This window comes from Esox lucius, chromosome 17, assembly GCF_011004845.1.
Source record: "Esox lucius isolate fEsoLuc1 chromosome 17, fEsoLuc1.pri, whole genome shotgun sequence".
Taxonomy (NCBI): domain Eukaryota; kingdom Metazoa; phylum Chordata; class Actinopteri; order Esociformes; family Esocidae; genus Esox; species Esox lucius.
The window spans coordinates 43,630,362-43,651,150 of record NC_047585.1 but is presented as its reverse complement, the minus strand read 5'-3'; the positions used below and the strand labels follow the sequence as shown (position 1 = coordinate 43,651,150).

The 20,789-nt window shown below is 46.6% G+C and overlaps 1 protein-coding gene across 1 annotated transcript; it reads right to left on the bottom strand.

Moving 5' to 3' along the window:
- Window positions 1-216: 216 nt before the first annotated feature.
- pdpr (pyruvate dehydrogenase phosphatase regulatory subunit) lies at window positions 217-14,295 on the bottom strand. Its single transcript, XM_034287218.1, has 19 exons — window positions 14,145-14,295; window positions 13,063-13,362; window positions 12,741-12,874; window positions 12,385-12,466; window positions 11,751-11,914; window positions 11,161-11,282; window positions 10,781-10,898; window positions 10,315-10,464; window positions 9,614-9,806; window positions 9,092-9,216; window positions 8,153-8,308; window positions 7,546-7,679; window positions 6,635-6,783; window positions 6,094-6,206; window positions 5,700-5,794; window positions 5,222-5,311; window positions 4,928-5,110; window positions 4,665-4,801; window positions 217-3,674 (listed from the first exon to the last, which is right to left on the bottom strand). Exons 2-19 carry the CDS (start codon window positions 13,347-13,349, stop codon window positions 3,407-3,409), a joined length of 2,700 nt encoding a protein of 899 aa, XP_034143109.1. The 5' UTR covers window positions 13,350-13,362; window positions 14,145-14,295; the 3' UTR covers window positions 217-3,406.
- Window positions 14,296-20,789: the final 6,494 nt, after the last annotated feature.

Sequence of the window (20,789 nt, the reverse complement as noted above, 5' to 3'; positions counted from 1 at the left end):
CAATGTTCCCAAATGATTTCAGCTCAGGACCCAAATTGAAACAGGTCTCAGTCGTGAATATTGCATCACAATATTTTGGCCTGAAACTGATACAAAAATGTTAAGTATCCTTTCCACACACACCTTCAATTAGAATTATTTTTGTTAGTGAAGACAAACATGAACTATTCAAAACCAGTCAAACCCCTGCATTAGAACATTAATTACAGATTCATCTGGAAGAAAGATGTCTCCAAGGGACCATTTATTGAAAGATACAGCACACAAACAGGCTAACGACTGTACAGCAGAAAGCAGAAATACAAGCCTTACAGCAGGAGAATATGATAAGAGGTGGGGTTTTTTTATAACAGTTGAGACTACAATGACCCACTAGAACAGGATGGGCCAAAAGCAGACAATCAAAACAGACAACCCTGTGGTATTAGATCTACTCAGAATTCCATCGAGGTAAAAAACCGAAAAAACCTACCACTTTTACAAGCTTGTTTCATGTTTGACACAAAAACTGACAGCTGGACACACATGAATGCCACGGCATCAGTCAGTCACACCAAACCCGCTTCATATTTCACAAGATCACTGACAGCTAGCTCGCAAAAAGAAGATCAGTGTCTGCCTGTCATACTAAAGACATCCCATTCAAAAATCAAGGCAGTTGTTTTCAAACTTAGTGCATGTTTTGGGGACTGACTAAAACCTTCAAAACCAAATGATTTACCCTGTATTTGGGTTGATAATTGTATAACACATTACCATTGTACATCCGGACACTCACACTAACACTACAAGAAAGTGTGCAAGTTCATCGACTGGACTCTGACCAAGCCAGTCCTGTACAGTCAACACAGCCTGTCCTGAGTTACCCGTCCGGTCAGATGGAGAAGGCTAGAAAATGACTCTCGGTGACCCAGGCTACCGATCCAAACTCTCCATGACCCAGGCTACCAAGCCAAACTCTCCATGACCCAGGCTACCAAGCCAAACTCTCCATGACCCAGGCTACCAAGCCAAACTCTCCCCGACCCAGGCTACCAATCCAAACTCTCCCCGACCCAGGCTACCAATCCAAACTCTCCATGACCCAGGCTACCAAGCCAAACTCTCCCCGACCCAGGCTACCAATCCAAACTCTCCATGACCCAGGCTACCAATCCAAACTCTCCATGACCCAGGCTACCAAGCCAAACTCTCCATGACCCAGGCTACCAAGCCAAACTCTCCCCGACCCAGGCTACCAATCCAAACTCTCCCCGACCCAGGCTACCAATCCAAACTCTCCCCGACCCAGGCTACTGATTCTCTCCAACCCTGGCTGATGATCTTCGGCCCTCCCTCTGTAATGTGGCTGCTATTTTGATGAACAGCAGTGGAGTTTGACAGGCTACTTGTTATACAGTGTATTTAGTCAGTCTTTGTACACAGACTACCATAATAGAACGACTACCACAATATTAAGACCTAATGAATAGTTCTGTAAGTATTTAATGCACATTTTCCAAAGGATATCGTTATGTCATCCCAGTAATTACAGTCTGGCAGGAGGCCGCTGTTCTGTTTAACATCACGCAGGCTGAAAGGCATCTGAAAGTGCTTCACACTCAAAAAAAAGAAACTTCCACCTGCAGCGTCCAAACATGCAAGCCATATAAAGGTCTACAAGTTTACATCAGGCCTGTATTCCAAATCTCAAGACAGTATTTCGCTTAGAGAATACTAACATTGCATCAGGCCTTTATTCTGAAGTAGAATTATATTTAGTCAGATTACTGTTTTTTCCCCCCCATTGTATTACATGGTAAAATAAGAACTCATTCTTATGATGACCTGGGAGTAATTAGGGTGAAATGTCCTGCTCAAGGACAGAACATCAGTGACTTCACCTTTTCAGGTCTGGGATTAGAACCAGCAAACTTTAATTTACTGTACCAATGCCCTTGACCGGTAGACAACCCTGACGACCCAACTGGGTCTCAAAACGACTGTGCTCATGTTCTTAAAGAGAAGTACCAGAACATGTACTTGATGGCATATGAAATGAGAAACAAAAGATACGCATTGTAAAGAAAAAGATATTTGCACATGTTCATTAGAGAACACTGTAAAACAAACTTAAAAGAAATTGCAACAAAATTATTTGCAAAAATAATAATAAAAAGTCATTCTTATTGTACTAGTTCAGGTTAAGTCTCTCACCGTTTCAGCCTGACTAGTTCAGGTTAAGTCTCTCACCGTTTCAGCCTGACTAGTTCAGGTTAAGTCTCTCACCGTTTCAGCCTGACTAGTTCAGGTTAAGTCTCTCACCGTTTCAGCCTGACTAGTTCAGGTTAAATCCCTCACCGTTTCAGCCTGACTAGTTCAGGTTAAATCCCTCACCGTTTCAGCCTGACTAGTTCAGGTTAAATCCCTCACCGTTTCAGCCTGACTAGTTCAGGTTAGTCTCTCACCGTTTCAGTCTGCTTGCTTCCATTCTAAGTGAATATACTCCTGGATCCACAGAACCAAACAAGTAAGATCACAGAAAGGATTAGGGAAGACACCCAATGGAGAACAATACAGGTGAACATATTTGACACATTTACTTTCTTCAGGTCTGTTTAAACATTTTAAAACACACACAAAAAAAATATATAAACTTTTCATGCTTTAGAATACAGAAAAGTCTGCCTATACAAAAATATATCTTTTTAAACATTACCATATTTTTTAAATTTTCTTTACACAAAAAACCAGGGAGATCAAATCTCACTGACAACTACTCCTCCTGGATAAGAGGGAAGAAGTGCTGCAGTCTCCACCAATAAGAGTGCATTGTACTTTAATGTTTCCTCACTAGCAAACTCCTAACAACATTACTCACTGAAAACAACAACTGAACACAGAAACAGAAGGGCAGGAATCTCACACTCCATAGAATCTCACAATCATTGAAAAAGAAAGGGCTTCTTCTAATTACAGGCCTGGACCCAGTTCAAGGCTCCACCTCTGAACATACTGACACTAGGGGATGTGTGATAGTGATGCAGAGGTATGGGTCTGGACCCAGAGGAATGGGTCTGGACCCAGTTCTGCAGAGAAAGGGTCCATCTCTGGACAAACTGACACTAGGGGATGTGTGATAGCGATAACTGAAGTTCTCTGGTGGTCATTTACCTCAGGTTTGATATGCAGAGTGAGACGTTCTGCAGAAGACATTCAGACAGACAATAGCCACAATAGACTGATAGGAGCATTTGGTGTCTTTTAAATATTGCACTTTTAGCACGAGGAGGGAGTTCGGAGGGGCTGGGGACAGATTGTGCGTTTGCCCCTTTAGCGTGAAAAAGATACGTTGGACCCGGCCGGGTAGTGTCTTTGAGGAGCAAGCAGAGAAAGGAGAGATGGCCGACCATTTAGCTCCTCACCCTCATTTGCCCTGGAAGTTACTCAGCTCCATGTTGTCTTTGCGTCGTCTCTGCTGGGCGAACAGGGAGCTGAAGGGGTACAGCTTGGCTTTGGCTGGGTAGCGCTGGCCCGCGATGTCCACCTCGTAGTCTCCCCGGTTGATGAAGTCTGGGGTCACTGTGGCCGGGGTGCCGTCCAGGGAGGGCGGGGAAACAAAGCCCAGACACACGTGTCTCTCCAGGGTGTAGGAGTAGGCCGAGGAGGTGGTGGTGCCGCACAGCTCCCCATTCCTGGCCGGATGGAGACAGAAGGGAGGGAGGTGGTGAGTCTGTTTAATGTAGACCGGACAGACGTTGGTCTGCTGCTGCATCCAACCCATCTGAAACACCCAGTCAATATGGGGGGCTGGCTGGAACAGCAGGTTGCCAGATCAAATCCCAGTGCCAGCAAGGCTGACAGATCTGTCCTGCCCTTGTGACTGTTAACGCAAACTGCACTCTGTGAGTGTGAGCAATTCTACTGTTCTGATTCTCATTCTTAGCAATGACATGGGAGCATTAGGATTAGCTGTAGCGCTCAGGGGCAGAACAACAGTTTCCCCTTCCTGACTTAGTTCAGCAAAGGGCTCTGTCTGCGTGGCTAACCTGTAGACGGGCTCTGTCTGTGTGGCTAACCTGTAGACGGGCTCTGTCTGCGTGGCTAACCTGTAGACAGGCTCTGTCTGCGTGGCTAACCTGTAGACGTGGGCTCTGTCTGCGTGGCTAACCTGTAGACGGGCTCTGTCTGCGTGGCTAACCTGTAGACGGGCTCTGTCTGCGTGGCTAACCTGTAGACGGGCTCTGTCTGCGTGGCTAACCTGTAGACGTGGGCTCTGTCTGCGTGGCTAACCTGTAGACGGGCTCTGTCTGCGTGGCTAACCTGTAGACGGGCTCTGTCTGCGTGGCTAACCTGTAGACGGGCTCTGTCTGCGTGGCTAACCTGTAGACGGGCTCTGTCTGCGTGGCTAACCTGTAGACGGGCTCTGTCTGCGTGGCTAACCTGTAGACGTGGGCTCTGTCTGCGTGTCTAACCTGTAGACGGGCTCTGTCTGCGTGTCTAACCTGTAGACGGGCTCTGTCTGCGTGGCTAACCTGTAGACGGGCTCTGTCTGCGTGTCTAACCTGTAGACGGGCTCTGTCTGCGTGTCTAACCTGTAGACGGGCTCTGTCTGCGTGTCTAACCTGTAGACGGGCTCTGTCTGCGTGTCTAACCTGTAGACGGGCTCTGTCTGCGTGTCTAACCTGTAGATGGGTTCTCCCCACCATGGCCACAGGTCCAGCTCTGTGTCATGATCCTCCAGGACCAACATGATGAAGCGACGGCTCACTCCCTCCTGACGCTGCTGGAGTAGAGACGCGCGGCCCAGGAAGTCAATGTCCTGGAGGGGGAACATAAGCGGAGAGGGAGATGATCAAGGTGACTTCAGACTCTTCTATTCAACTCATTGGCACAGCGCAGGCGGAGAACGGAGCATGGATTCAGACCCGTGGGGAACCATCCGTACCGTATCAAACTTGACCCTGAATTCTCGTCCGCACTCCAGGGGTGTTGTGAAGGGGTCGAGGTCTTGACCCCAGAAGGCGAAGAACTTCTCGATGCGGAGGGAGCGCAGGGCGTAGTATCCGGCGTTACGGATCCCGTACTTCTGACCCACGGACATCACCTCGTTGTAGACGTGGAGGGCATACTGGGGAGAAACAGGCTTGTTGTAAATATCTTTATGAACTGAACGATTGTCAGGATGTTGTTTAATCATGTGATGAGGACTGGCTTGTGTGTGTGTGTGTGTGTGTCTCACCTCTATGGGGATGTACAGCATGAAGCCTGGCTCTCCAGTGTGGGTCATACTCATCACTCTGATCCCATTGGCATAGCCCACACTCATCTCCTGTTGGCACAACACACATCCCAGCAAATAAACACAGGAAAACACCGGCCCCAGAAACACCACCCAAATCCCCGCCTTTAAATCAGTCTGGCTCACGTTCAATATGAAACACCACCGAAGCCCAGCGTTTAAATCAGTCTGGCTCACGTTCAATATGAAACACCACCGAAGCCCAGCGTTTAAATCAGTCTGGCTCACATTCAATATGAAACACCACCAAACCCCAGCCTTTAAATCAGTCAGCCCTGGTTCCCTGTGAAACACCACCCAAACCCCAGCCTTTAAATCAGTCAGCCCTGGTTTACTATGAATGCTGTAACTTGACCAGGACCATGACAGACACAGGTGAGGTCCAGCTAGCCTGGCAGGATGATGTAGTGTTCCTCACCTTACAGAAGAGAGAGGGAAAATGTTCTGGCGTCATGGATACGTAGGACAGTTCTCCAAGAACATCCATCGCCCTTGGACCAATCAGATTCAATGCTGCAGATGGGAAACATGACGATGTAAAGAACAGAAAGGAGCTGCTGTTGTACGTGACATGTCCTATCTGACTGACTATACCCCCACATGCAACAAGTCCCAAAGGGTGGAACAGGAGAACAAAATCTTCCATTCTAAAAAAGTGGGAGGACCAGGTTAAAAGTGGGAGGAGGAGCCAGTTTAGAAGTGAGGAAAAGGAGCTAGGATTGAAGTAGGAGGGGCCATGTAAGAACTGAGGAGAGGAGCCAGTTTATAAGAGGGAGGAGTCAGGTTCAAAGTGGGAGGAGTCCTAGGCTCACCAGTGTACTTCCAGCTGACGTCCTCCAGATGAAGATTGGGGTCTTTGGGCATGTGCTTCTTCAGCCAGGACCAACAATGGACCTGCTGGTCCGTAGGAGAAATGATAAAGAAACTGTGGAAAGAGGAGAGGGATCAGAGAAATGAGGAATGGTGTGTGTGTGTGTTTTAAGTCTAACTATACTCATGGGGACCAAATGTCCTCATGAGTATAGTAAAACCAGAAAATATTGGTCCCCATGAGTATAGTAAAACCAGAAAATATTGGTCCCCATGAGGCAAAAGTCAATTTCTGGCTCAGGGTTTAGGTTTTGGGTCAAACCTACAATTCATTTTAGAGTTAGAATTGGGGTTTCTTTAAGGTCCAGGCGTTGTTGGTTAAGTTTAGGGTTAAGGTTAGGCATTACATCTAGGTAAAGGTTACGCATAAATATTACCTTACTGAAGTTAGGGTTAGGTTTAGGGTTAAGATTAGGGCAAGGGAGAATGCAATTTCTATTTTCTGGTCCCAATGAGGATAGCCACACAAACGTGTGTGTGTACCTGTTCTTCTTGATTCTAACAACGCTGCAGTCGTTCTCGTAGCCACCCCTCTCGTTCAGCATGCCCGTGTGGACGATGTGGCCGACCGGCACATCCAGGTCATTGGCACACAGGTACTGAAGGAGCTCCAAGGCCTGGTCATCAGAAGACTGAAGAGACAGAAAAGACTAACGTCACAGAGAATAACAACGGAAAAGACTAACGTCACAAAGAATAACAACGGAAAAGACTAACGTCACAAAGAATAACAACGGAAAAGACTAACGTCACAGAGAATAACAACGGAAAAGACTAACGTCACAGAGAATAACAACGGAAAAGACTAACGTCACAGAGAATAACAACGGAAAAGACTAACGTCACAGAGAATAATAATGGAAAAGACTAACGTCACAGAGAATAACAACGGAAAAGACTAACGTCACAGAGAATAATAACGGAAAAGACTAACGTCACAGAGAATAATAACGGAAAAGACTAACGTCACAGAGAATAACAATGGAAAAGACTAACGTCACAGAGAATAACAATGGAATCAAGAAGAACAGGTACACACACACAAGTTTGTGTGGCTATCCTCATGGGGACCAGAAAATTGAAATTGCATGCTCCCTTGCCCTAATCTTAACCCTAAACCTAACCCTAACCTCAATAAGGTAATATTTATGTGTAACCTTTACCTAGATGTAATGCCTAACCTTAACCCTAAACTTAACCAACAACGCCTGGACCTTAAAGAACCCCCAATTCTAACTACAAAATTAATTGTAAGTTTGACTCAAAACCTAAACCCTGAGCCAAAAATAGATTTTTTGCCTCATGGGGACCGATATTTTCTGGTTTTACTACACTCATGAGGAAAAGACTAACGTCACAGAGAATAACAAGTTCCGCAGTAACAGGTGACTCACCGTGACCTCAAACTTGGTGAAGGAGGACATGTCGATGACACAGACAGCCTCCTTACAGCACTTGACCTCTGCCCCTACGATGTCAAACCAGTCTGGTTTATAAAAGGTCTTACTGGCATCCAGAGACAGCAGGTCTGCAGAGGAGCAGAGGAGACAGTATGGAACCGTGGGTGTGCACGAGCGTGTGTGCATGACAGCAGATCATGGAGTTGGAGAGAGTTAAACAACAGGAAATTGTTTATTTCTGACAGGCAGCAATGAGGAAGTAGTCAGCGTGTTTGGAAAACTGGCAAGGGGCTGATTCAGGGAGTCAACTTGAGATATTGGGAAAAGACACTTGGTAAGCTGGCCGGCCGCCTGCCAGTGAGCCGCCTGCCAGTGAGCCGCCTGCCAGTGAGCCGCCTGCCAGTGAGCCGCCTGCCAGTGAGCCGCCTGCCAGTGAGCCGCCTGCCAGTGAGCCGCCTGCCAGTGAGCCGCCTGCCAGTGAGCCGCCTGCCAGTGAGCCGCCTGCCAGTGAGCCGCCTGCCAGTGAGCCGCCTGCCAGTGAGCCGCCTGCCAGTGAGCCGCCTGCCAGTGTGTTAACTGTGTTTTGGTCCTTCAGCCTCACCCTTCCCAGCAGGGACAAAGTACTTGGCTCTCTCAAAGCCGTGTTTTTCCATCCATCGGGCTCCCTGGGTGTCCAAGCGGTCGTACAGAGGAGACGTCCTCAGCTGTCGGCCGGTCTGGAAGTCCCAGCGAGGAACCTTCAGATTATACAGTAGGGCTGGGGGGGACATGAACACACGTCACACCACACAGAACCCAAAGACACAAATCCTGCAAGAAGCTTGGAAAAATCGACCGCAAACTACTGCAAGCAAAAAGCTTTAGTTTTGAATTCATAGGCAGGTAGAGATTTCAGAGTAGATCTTTTTTTTTTTTAAATGAACAGTAACTGCTCAGGTAAATGGCTTAATGGTGATCTAAGACATTTGGACAGTTCTGCCTCTGTATTTAATAACAGGTTAGGTTGTCAAAAAGTTTTCAGACTCTCTTATCCAAAGCAACTTACAGTCCTGAGAACATACATGTTCATGTTTTTAGTCTCGTACAGAACAATCATCAACAAAATAACTGTTTCAGTTCTAACAATTTCCATCTCATTAAAAAAAGGATTGTTACAATATTACCAGACAAGACAGACGGACAAGGGAGCAGACAGACGGACAAGGGAGCAGACAGACGGACAAGGGAGCAGACAGACGGACAAGGGAGCAGACAGACGGACAAGGGAGCAGACAGACGGACAAGGGAGCAGACAGACGGACAAGGGAGCAGACAGACGGACAAGGGAGCAGACAGACGGACAAGGGAGCAGACAGACGGACAAGGGAGCAGACAGACGGACAAGGGAGCAGACAGACGGACAAGGGAGCAGACAGACGGACAAGGGAGCAGACAGACGGACAAGGGAGCAGACAGACGGACAAGGGAGCAGACAGACGGACAAGGGAGCAGACAGACGGACAAGGGAGCAGACAGACAGGGAGGTCTGTGGTCTACTCACGCATAACCTCCATGACGCGATGTCGTAGGAAGGTTCGGCTGCTCTGCAGGTTGCCGAAGCGCTTGATGTCCAACGGCCACACATTAGCCGTGGGATAGCCATAGGTCATCCATTCTGCCAAGTACCTACACACACACACACACACACACACACACACACACACACACACACACACACACACACACACACACACACACACACACACACACACACACACACACACACACACACACACACACACACACACACACACACACACACACACACACACACACACACACACACACACACACACACACACACACACACACACACACACACACACACACACACACACACACACACACACACACACACACACACACACACACACACACACACACACACACACACACACACACACACACACACACACACACACACACACACACTTAGCACAACATGTAGAAATCCTGAAACTTTGACATGAAAACAGCATGTTCACTGAGCCAGACACATCCGCGGAGCACAACATGACCGTACTTCCCAGCTCCGCCGGCGAAGGTCAGGCCGGACGCGTTCATCCCAGCCAGCACAAAGTAGCCGTGTGCCCCTGGGCTCTCCCCCATCAGGCAGCGCATGTCCGGGGTGAACGACTCGGGGCAGTTGACCAGCTGGTGGATCTCGCACGCCTCCAGCTCCGGCATCCTCCTCAGCAGAGCGGTCAGCATGGGCTCTACCGGAGGATGGCACGGACGGTTAAGGTCAGGCAGCTGCATAGCCGTGCCGGTAAAAGTATTTTGGTATTTTATTTGGATCCCTTTTAGCTGCAGCCCAAGCAAGAGCTACTCTTCCTGGGGTCTAAACATAAATCAAAACACAATGTCTGATAAAAAAAAATGAAAACACCCATAGATTACTCAAAACTAATGTATGGCAGGGCAGCAAGCCCCAAAAGAGTGACCAAGAACAAAAACTCTCATTTTGCTTTTGCCCGAAAAGCACTCAGACGATCCTCAGAAGACCTAGAGGAACGTTCCATCGCCAGATGAGTCCTTGTGGGGCTTTGGCCGACGGGCCCTGTTACGTCCAGCAAAAACAACACGCTGCATTCCATAGTGGAAACTCGTCAAGCTGTGGAGGGAGCAGAACCAAGTAGAACGAAGCAATGTTCCCTTGGTCCCTTCTGTTCCCTTCGTGGACTACAGGCTAGTGTGCCATTTGTGTCTCAGACCCCGACTTACCGAAGTGGTCCCAGTCCTCCTGCATGTTCTGTATCTCCAGTTGATTGCGTCCCTCGGTGAAGATGGGCTTTGGGTTCTTCTCAAAGCCTCCTGACAGGATGCCCCCCTGCCACGCTCTCACGTAGATTCTCCCATCCATATCCATCACCACTAGGGAGAACAGAAACTGTTACAACCTGACAACGACCCAGCCTCACCCCCGACTCAACGACCCAGCCTCACCCCCGACTCAACGACCCAGCCTCACCCCCGACTCAACGACCCAGCCTCACCCCCGACTCAACGACCCAGCCTCACCCCCGACTCAACGACCCAGCCTCACCCCCGACTCAACGACCCAGCCTCACCCCCATGACTTAAGAATATTGAGTCTCAGAACTACATGCTGGAGCCTCTTAAAACAGCCAGTCAAAGCGACAGACAGCCTGCCAGAGCGACAGACAGCCTGCCAGTCTATTCCACCGACCTGGGGTGGTGGGCTGAAGGGGCTCTGCTGGAGGTTTGGAAAGAAGGTAGAAGTGTTCACATCCATGGAGGGGGACAGACACCTTGGTCTCACTGGCCTGGCCTAGTTCATAGGCCCACTGAAAAACAGAGAGGACAGTTATAACACTTCATAAAGCACTCATAACCCCCTTTAAACCACTGTCTACCACAGAAGACAATTATAAAACTTTACGCAGCACCCCCCTTAAACAGCTAGAGGTCAAGAGGCACTCAGATGCTGAGACAACATGGAAACCCAGCTGGGAATGTCAGGTCACAGGTCACAGGTCACCGGTCACAGAGGACAAAGGTGAAACATTGGTCTACAGGTCCAATGACAGAGCTGGTAAACAGATTCACCTGTCCGGCACAGTTGACAAAATATTCGCATTCGATGGCCCCTCTGTCCGTCTCGACCGCTGTCACGTGACCCTTGTCCAGCATCACACGGTTGACGGTGGTGCGCTCATAGATCTGCACTCCTACAAGAGAAGAGCCGGTGTTCATTTGGGAGGTGTTTTTAACACAATTCTGTAGTGGAAATCACTGTATGGACTCACAGATCTGCACTCCTACAAGAGAAGTGCTATGTCTTCGTACTATTTTCAATTAGATATAGGGATAAATGATTTGCAAATCATTGCATTCTGTCTTTATTTGCATTTTGCGCAGCGTCCCAACTTTTTGGGAAACACGGTTGTAGGACTGCCACTAGAAGCAGGGTGGAGACTAACCAGATTATTTCAATTCTGCATTTTTGATATATAATTTTAATTCACCATAATTAAAAAACGTTCCCCTAAATGTACTGTGGAGTATGGGATGGAAATAATGTGAGATTAGATTTTTTAAATCCATGAAACTCATCCACATACTCAACATTACATTTTAAAAGTTCAGGGGGAGTAGGCATTGAGTCTATCTGTCAGGACTGGGGTTTTGAGCATTACCGTGGCTGGCGGCTGCCGTGGCAAGGGCATGGTTGACGTCAGGAGAAGACACCACGGCATCCCCCGGCAAATGCAGTGCCCCCACCAGGTCATGAATATTCACCAGGGGGTGGAGCTTAGACACATCTTTTGGTTTGATGACGTTACAGGCAATACCCATCACCCTGAGAGAAACAGAGAAGGATGGAGAGATTGGGGAAGAGAGGAGACAGAAGAGGGGAGGAGGGAAGAGAGACAGACGATAAAGGAGAGGAGGGAGGACAAGGGAAAGGAGGGAGGAGAAAAAAGGGAAAGTGAAAAGAAAGGGAGAACAGAGAGGAGGTGTTAACCACCATTTTAAAATTAAATGTAACAGCATTTAGGATTCATATAAATCATATAAAGCTTAGTAACTCATAGCTCTAAGGACAGAGGAGGAGCTTAATACCTCACAGCGCTGAGGACAGGGAAGGAGCTTAGTACCTCACAGCGCCGAGGACAGGGGAGGAGCTTAATACCTCACAGCGCCGAGGACAGGGGAGGAGCTCACTACCTCACAGCTCAGAGGACAGGGGAGGAGCTTACTACCTCACAGCTCAGAGGACAGGGGAGGAGCTTACTACCTCACTGCTCTAAAAACAGAGGCTGAGCTTACTTGAGCCTGGATGCCAGGCGCTTCAGAGAAAGGAACCGGTCCTGATTCTGTGCCAAGCACAGAGATCCAGTCTTCACGTAGCCTGGAAAACAGACAAGCACATGATATCAACCCCACAACATCTCTACTCTCCATTGTGGCACAGAACTGAACACCAGTGTCTAATCACGTATACTGGACACTGCCATAACTGGTTGTTAAACTGGAGATAAGCTCTGGCCGTCCCACTGGGCGATTCTAGTTTGCTCTCCTTGATACTCAATCACACTACAAAGATGTTAATAAGAAAGACCAAGAGGCAGACGGAAAAATAAAGGACAATGGAAGGATGCAGTCATAAAGTATGTATATCCCACCTGTCTTAACTCCAGTCTCCTCCTCCAGTCGCTCATAAAGGGAGTTGGAGTAGTCCGCCATCTTACACTCAATGGAGATTGGCTTGGCCACACTGACGATGCCAGCACACAGCCGAGTGGTGCCAGCACCGAGCCTAAACACAGAGGAGTGTGACACACCGTCGTTACGGGGCTTAACGTTGTGGTTCCATCACTTCACTGACCTCCCGTCACTGACTCATAACATTCATGCCACGTTTTCCCCGTCACTGAAGGTTGAATTGTTAAGGACGACACACACAGCGCCTTTTGTAAACCAAGTCCATCAGTAGAGGTCCCCTACCTTCCCTGCTCCAACAGAACAATCTCGGTCCAGCCCAGCTTGGCTAGGTGATACGCCACAGACGTCCCCACAATGCCCCCTCCGCAGATCACCACACGGGCCTGGCTCGGCAGGGGGACGGGCTGCGCAGTCTCCCCAGCCAAGGCCAGGCCCCGGGGGGAGCTCCAGAGACCCTTGCACCCCCCAAGCCTGGTGCCGGACGTCCCCCAGCGCGCTGCATGGGTTAGCAGCCTAGGGAGCAGGGCAGGGGACAGAACCATGGAGCCCCGCACGCAGCTGCTGCGCATGGCCCGGGGGAACCTGGACAAAGACGGACAGAAGTACGACGGGGGTGGGGGGGGGGTTAACGTAACTTCAACAGATACCGGAACCTAGTTTGAGACCCGGGTGAGGTTGCCTCTGGTTTCACTACAACAAAGAACTTGGGGTACAGCGCTCAAGTAAAAGAGCACATAGTGAAATGTAAAAAGAGCTGGAGGCCTGTAATGCTGACAAGTCGCTGCTTGTGTTGTAAAAATCAAAGCCATGCATTAAAACCGTTGGTTGGTGGTCCGTGGTCTTAAAGTTGTAGGCCAGGTCATTGTACCCGTTGGTGTGTTGTTATTGAGGTCCTCTAAACAATTATTAATCTCTTGTAATGTAAACCAATAATAGGAGTGAACGTGTTAAGGTTAGCGTTAAGGTCAGTAACTTTCAATATTATCCGCATTTTGAATTTCCAAACAAGTTACTTCGCTTAAAAGTATTTAAAGTCAGCTGCTTGGCAAACAATGACAACTTGCCGTTTCAATGACAACTGTACTATGAATCTAAAGTTTGCTTGTATTCGACCTTTGTCCCAAAGAGACCATCCCGGCACAAACGTAGTTACACTGTGGAAAACCTAACAGCGTGCTTCTTCAGACGTTTGGCTTCCTAATATATCATAGCTAGATATATTGAATACATAAAGATTTGGCTCTAGCTACCGCTAGCTAGCTCAACCTTTAGCAAGCTTTTACAGGCTAACTAGCTGAGCACTGGCTAACAGTTTTTCTGTGGCATGCATCGCATACTCCAAGTACTGCAGCTAGAATACTTACCGACTAGCGCCACTGAAAAAGTCTCTATTTGGTTGAAGCTAATTTCAGTCCCGGGCCTCGATGACACCACAATATGTATGCTAGTTCCAGAAGTCAGACCCGCTCCGACCAGGCCGATTCCGCAATGTTTACTGTTCTGAGCACTTGGCCTCTGCGTGGTATGGTCTTCAAACGTGCCAACTCATTGGTCAAACCATAAGGCAGGTCCGAATAGGCCACGCCCCGTGATAGAAAATGATAGAATTCAATCGAGATGTTGCATATTTTGAGTGAATCGCTGGTTGATTTTTCACCTTGACAGATCTGGAATTCGGTTCAGCAAAAGTTTTGTTACCGTCAGATACTCAAACCTCTAAGCTTCCTGACACACTTGCAATATAGCTGGCCACACACTATGTCTGTAAATGAAAATGTCAATGACTCCTAGGGAGTCAAAGTCAATCAATCAAATTTAGCAACACTTTTCATAGAAGCTTATGAAGAAACCCAGCCTAAAACCCTAAGGAGACAACCACAAAGTGATGCACACAGGAGAAACTTCTTAGTACAGTCCGAATTTAGGAAGGAACCTAGAGAGGACCTGGTCAGAGGACCTGGTCAGTTTTATAAACTTGAATATATTTGTTGTGGTGAGGACGCTCCACTTCACATGCAATATAAAGGACACTCAGGGGGCATGTGGTCTAAAATATCCCGGGTTCTCAGATCTCAGTTGGGCGTGGGTGGGCACTGCGTGGCTACTGGGTGAGCCTTGGTGGGTACTGGGCTGGCCTGGCCCATCCACATGAGAAATTGGCTCACTCAGTTTGAGCAGCAGCAGTTTTGACATACTGTGTTTTAAAAAACCTTTGTAAGATTTGAGGGTTTTCTGGCCACCCAAATCTCTTCAAGCCTACCCAGCAACACATTTCTGCGAGGTAGGGAGGGAAAGGGCACTGCCAGTCAGACGAGCGGGGAGCTTAAACCCCATTTGCATATGTGGTCCAGAACTGGGAGCTTACAACAATAGCCACAACTGGCACCTGAACACGTCTTGGAAAGATACTGAACAAGTCATGGAGAGATACTGAACACGTCTTGGAGAGATACTAAATAATTGTGTGGCCTTTACCTCTTGGATCAATTGATTCTCCTACACCCTGCTCTGGTCAGTTCTCAGTTTTAACCAGGTGATGGCGCCAAGCGTCTTTGGTTATTCGTGTTCATTTCTGGGGTACGCGGGGAGTCTCACCGACTTTGTAATTTTTACCTTTTACCCACACTCAGTTGATTGGTGGTGTTAGAACTGAGTGCTCCTAGCACTTGTTCTCGACCTGGTTGTGGTTTCAGAAGTGTCCTTGTATAGCTATTAATGGAGCTTCTTTGCACTGATTTGGTCTCGATGTAGTCTTTTCTCATCTTCTTGCAGAGTTGATTCAAGTCCTCTTCCTTCTCCTCCTTGGGATCATAGATGAAGTCGAGATTGATTCCTGAATCTCACTTCCTGTTCTCTAATCCTTTCTTCAACACCCTCTTCTTGAGCTGAGGGTTCCTGAAAATGTCTGTTTCCTCATTTTATATTTCTTCTGAATAGGGTGCAATGTACAGCCCTACCAGTGCAATACAGCTACGGAAAAAATTAAGAGGCCAATGCACCTTTTTCTTTCACTTCCAAAAATGTTGGAAAGGAAGGTTTTAAGTGAAGAACAGAAGGTTTAAAATTAAGAGACCACCTCAAATCGAATGCTTCTGTTCCTCACTCAAAACTTTCCTTTTCAACTTTTTTGGAGGTAGTCAAACTTGTTGCAGTTAGTGAAATTGTTCTGGAATTTGTCTTGAACCCAGCTACTAGTATAGATTATATGCTTACGCACACCCTTCTTCTGTAATTGACTCCATGTTGATACAGTGGGGAGAACAAGTATTTGATACACTGCCGATTTTGCAGGTTTTCCTACTTACAAAGCATGGAGAGGTCTGTAATTTTTATCATAGGTACACAATAACTGTGAGAGACGGAATCTAAAACAAAAATCCAGAAAATCACAGTGTATGATATTTTAATAATTCATTTGCATTTTATTGCATGACATAAGTATTTGATCACCTACCAACCAGTAAGAATTCCATCTCTCACAGACCTGTTAATTTTTCTTTAAGAAGCCCTCCTGTTCTCCACTCATTACCTGTATTAACTGCACCTGTTTGAACTTGTTACCTGTATAAAAGACACCTGTCCACACATTCAATCAAACAGACTCCAACCTCTCCACAATGGCCAAGACCAGAGAGCTGTGTAAGGACATCAGGGATAAAATTGTAGACCTGCACAAGGCTGGGATGGGCTACAGGACAATAGGCAAGCAGCTTGGTGAGAGGGCAACAACTGTTGGCGCAATTATTAGAAAATGGAAGAAGTTAAAGATGACGGTCAATCTCCCTCGGTCTGGGGCTCCATGCAAGATCTCACCTCGTGGGGCATCAATGATCATGAGGAAGGTGAGGGATCAGCCCAGAATTACACGCCAGGACCTGGTCAATGACCTGAAGAGAGCTAGGACCACAGTCTCAAAGAAAACCATTAGTAACACACTACGCCGTCATGGATTAAAATCCTGCAGCTCACGCAAGGTCCCCCTGCTCAAGCCAGCGCATGTCCAGACCTGTCTGAAGTTTGCCAATGACAGTCTGGATGATCCAGAGGAGGAATGGGAGATGGTCATGTGGTCTGATGAGACAAAAATAGAGCTTTTTGGTCTAAACTCCACTCGCCGTGTTTGGAGGAAGAAGAAGGATGAGTACAACCCCAAGAACACCATCCCAACCATGAAGCATGGTTCATTCTTTGGGGATGCTTTTCTGCAAAGGGGACAGAATGACTGCACCGTATTGAGGGGAGGATGGATGGGGCCATGTATCGCGAGATCTTGGCCAACAACCTCCTTCCCTCAATAAGAGCATTGAAGATGGGTCATGGCTGGGTCTTCCAGCATGACAACGACCTGAAACACAAAGCCAGGGCAACTGAGGAGTGGCTCCGTAAGAAGCATCTCAAGGTCCTGGAGTGGCCTAGCCAGTCTCCAGACCTGAACCCAATAGAAAATCTTTGTAGGGAGCTGAAAGTCCGTATTGCCCAGCGACAGCCCCGAAACCTGAAGGATCTGGAGAAGGTCTGTATGGAGGAGTGGGCCAAAATCCCTGCTGCAGTGTGTGCAAACCTGGTCAAGAACTACAGGAAACGTATGATCTCTGTAATTGCAAACAAAGTTTTCCTTAACAAATATTAAGTTCTGCTTTTCTGATGTATTAAATACTTATGTCATTCGATAAAATGCAAATTAATTACTTAAAAATCATACAATGTGATTTTATGGATTTCTGTTTTAGATTCCGTCACTCACAGTTGAAGAGTACCTATGATAAAAATTACAGACTTCGATATGCTTTTTAAGTGGGAAAACCTGCAAAATCGGCAGTGTATCAAATACTTGTTCTCCCCACTGTAGTTGTAGCCAATCACACCATTTGGTGGCGGTTGCAGCAGAGATCTGAAACGTATGCGAGCCAATAAAAAAGCAGTCTACGCATAAACTACCAGCATACAATCTTTGTGATTGCAGGTGGAATTGGATGCCTCTGGGAGTTTTTCCTGGACCCAGTTGGCATATATCACAGCTCACCTGTCAGGATAGAGTGGTATCTATTATATTCCACCATTAATTCTAATAGCATCCATACTTAACATATTCTATGAATGCATCCAACATCTCTAATGTAATGTTCCATCTATACTGCATTACTCCGGGGGAATCATTTTAATTATGTGAACATCTTTTACTAAAACTAAACATACCATTGAGTATATTATTCCTTTACTTTGATACAATTTTAACCTTAGTGCATTTTTACCAATAATAATCCCATAACCAATATTCCTTGTTCATGCTTTTTTAATTCAAACACATTTTTCTCGTATATATAAATATCTCTGAAAGAAATTAAGACACCATGCACCTTTTTCTTTCATTTCCAAAAAAGTTGAAAAGGAAGGTTTTGAGTGAGGAACAGAAGGGTTAGAATTAAGAGAACACCGTCTTAGTTTCTTTGTAATCTTCTAGGCGGGTGTCCTCAGCTTCACCTCCTCTGATTATAATTAGCTGTCAACTTGTCTTTGTGACTCATGGCACTCTCTGCTTGTACCTGTCTGCTTCCTTCTGTGGTTTATATTTGTAAGTATCAGGGATCCTAGTAATTCTGTGATCTGGCAGATGTATTGGTTGCTCTGCTGTTATGTGGTCTGGCTGTCTATTTCCTGTTCATACGCCTTTTCTCGTTTACACAGGACAATCAGCCACACCTCATTGTCCTGTGTTACCCTCTTCTTGAACTGCCAGACTTTATTTCATCATGCTGCCATACAGTACATGCTTTTCCTGTGCAGTATAGTAAGAGCAGTGTTGTTAGTGTGCTCAGAGAATTCCAACCACCGCCCTGTAACCCATTAACCTGGTTTTGGAGTTGGGTTGTTGTATAGGGTACCGTTTTTAGTTGTTATCACCTTCAGCCATCTATAGATATATTTCGTATTTAATTAGGAATGTTTTGAAATTAAAACGTCTGTATCTCCATGGGCTATACCGTAGTCTAGAACGTTGTTCGGGGCGGTTGTTTTTCCCAGATGTGATATTTATTTGGGCTTTATTTCCGTGTTATTTTTGGTCTAAATGTGTGGTAATGCCTTGGCCATTTGTTACAGCTACAGTCTTAATTAGTCAGGGCTAATTTAAGACAATGGTATGGTATTATGGTAGCAGAGTATGCTGTGATGTCCTTGGTATAATACACTTGCATACGTTCTAATTTTAATATCATTTTCCTATTCTGCAAGGAACCCGGTCTATCCATGTTTGGGTTCTCTAACCATAGTTCCCAGAGGGTCGGCATGGAACCAGAATCGCTTCCCTGAGCATCTGTTTAGAAGGGGTGTATCTATGATATAAGCAGATATGCTGCCAGGGGCCCTGGTCTCTCGTCAGGTCACATCCTTTAGGAGTTATGACTCGTCCCATTCGAAGAGTCAACATCGTTATTTGGTTTCCGACACTCTCCAGTATTGGTCTGAGGAAGGGGCCTTCTAGCACGCTGAAATTGTTTGAGGTTTTTGAGTAGGCTGATTTTACTTTGTTGTTTTTTGGTTGTCCAAAAAAACCCAATCCTTAACCAGATGGGTAAGTCAGTTTTTACTGCTTGTTGGCGGTAATAACAATCCATTCCTGTTGATACAGGATCTATTGTTAGTGTTCTTTGAGCCATTAGTCCTTTTAATGCAGCCATTATGTCTGCGTGCTGAGCTGTTCCTTTTATCTGGACTCCCTGTTTTCATCTTTACCAATCTTACATGTTACTCTGTGCCCCTTGGGAGACTGAATGTCATATCGTCCCACTTGTGGTACACATCTTATTTGTCACGTCTGCCCGTGACATTAAACACTCCAGGCCTTCATATTTCAGAGCATCGGTGTTCCTGATGGCACCTTCCTATTGTGGTTTCCTGGCCTCATACGCCTTCCTCCTTTTGTCTTTCTGTTCTGTTAATTTGGCGTATTACTCACTTGACAGGGTGTGTTGTTTTGAACTGGGCTTTTTCTGGCCTACTGGTTCCATGTTTGGGGTTTTCTCAACGCTACATCTGGGCCAGATACTGAAAATGCTTTTGAGGGATTCTGAACGTGTTTGGGAGAGGTACTGAACGTGTCTTGAGACATGACATTTCTATTGCAGCAGCACTTCTTAAATACAACACAGGAGGACAATTTAATATGAAAATCTGCAGACAGTTTTATTAAATTGACAAATGTTCATCTGTACAGCAAAACAACAATGTTCAATTTGTTAAATCTCAATATTATATCATGGCATGATTGAAAACAAAAATAACAGCACATCCATAACTTTGTACACAAAGAAAAATTACAAAATTGATAATCAGATCTTCAATCTGATAAAAAAAAAAAAGAAGAGATTTAATTTTTTATGTAGCTTACATCTGTCTGTTTAAGAGATTTGCGGTCAGTGGAGGTAAAACGAAGCAATGAGAGATTTCCCCTTTAACTCCTGGAGCTGTGGCTCTGTCCGTCCGTCTGTCTCTCTGCCCGTCTGTCTCTCTGCCCGTCTGTCTCTCTGCCCGTCTGCTGTCTTAACCCCACTTTAGGTGGACCCCATTCCTCACAGCCGGGTCCCAGTAGCAGATTAATCTGAACACAGTTGAACATTCCTACAATAACGAAGACAAACCTGCCGAACCTCCTCCATCAAATTCCAAAACCAAGCAGAGTAAACCTACTTCCAGTGACGGGAGGAACATTTGGGGTCCCTAAAGCTCAGGGTTTAGTGTTGTGGAGCAGGACCTTTGTTTCCACTGATCCCCTTCAGCTACAGAGAGTTGCAGCCTCTGCTATGGCCAGTCCCTATGGTTTCCCAATGAGTCCTCGGCTGAAGTTGGAAACAATCTAACCAATAGGGTTAGTTTTAAAGACCCATGTTCTCTGGTCAGTCCCAAAAGGTCTGCACCAGAAAGACCCAACCCCACACAACATTAACACAGAGAAAGCAACCCAGATCAGCATCCCTGGTATCAGATCACCACAGATCACCCGTCTCTGGTGG

Coding starts and splice junctions, on each gene's coding strand:
- pdpr (XM_034287218.1), bottom strand. CDS start 13,349: ATGCGCAGCAGCTGCGTGCGGGGCTCCATGGTTCTGTCCCCTGCCCTG. Junction 12,467..12,740: donor GGAGACTGGAGTTAAGACAG/GTGGGATATACA, acceptor TCTGTTTTCCAG/GCTACGTGAAGACTGGATCT. Junction 11,283..11,750: donor CACGGCAGCCGCCAGCCACG/GTAATGCTCAAA, acceptor CTTCTCTTGTAG/GAGTGCAGATCTATGAGCGC.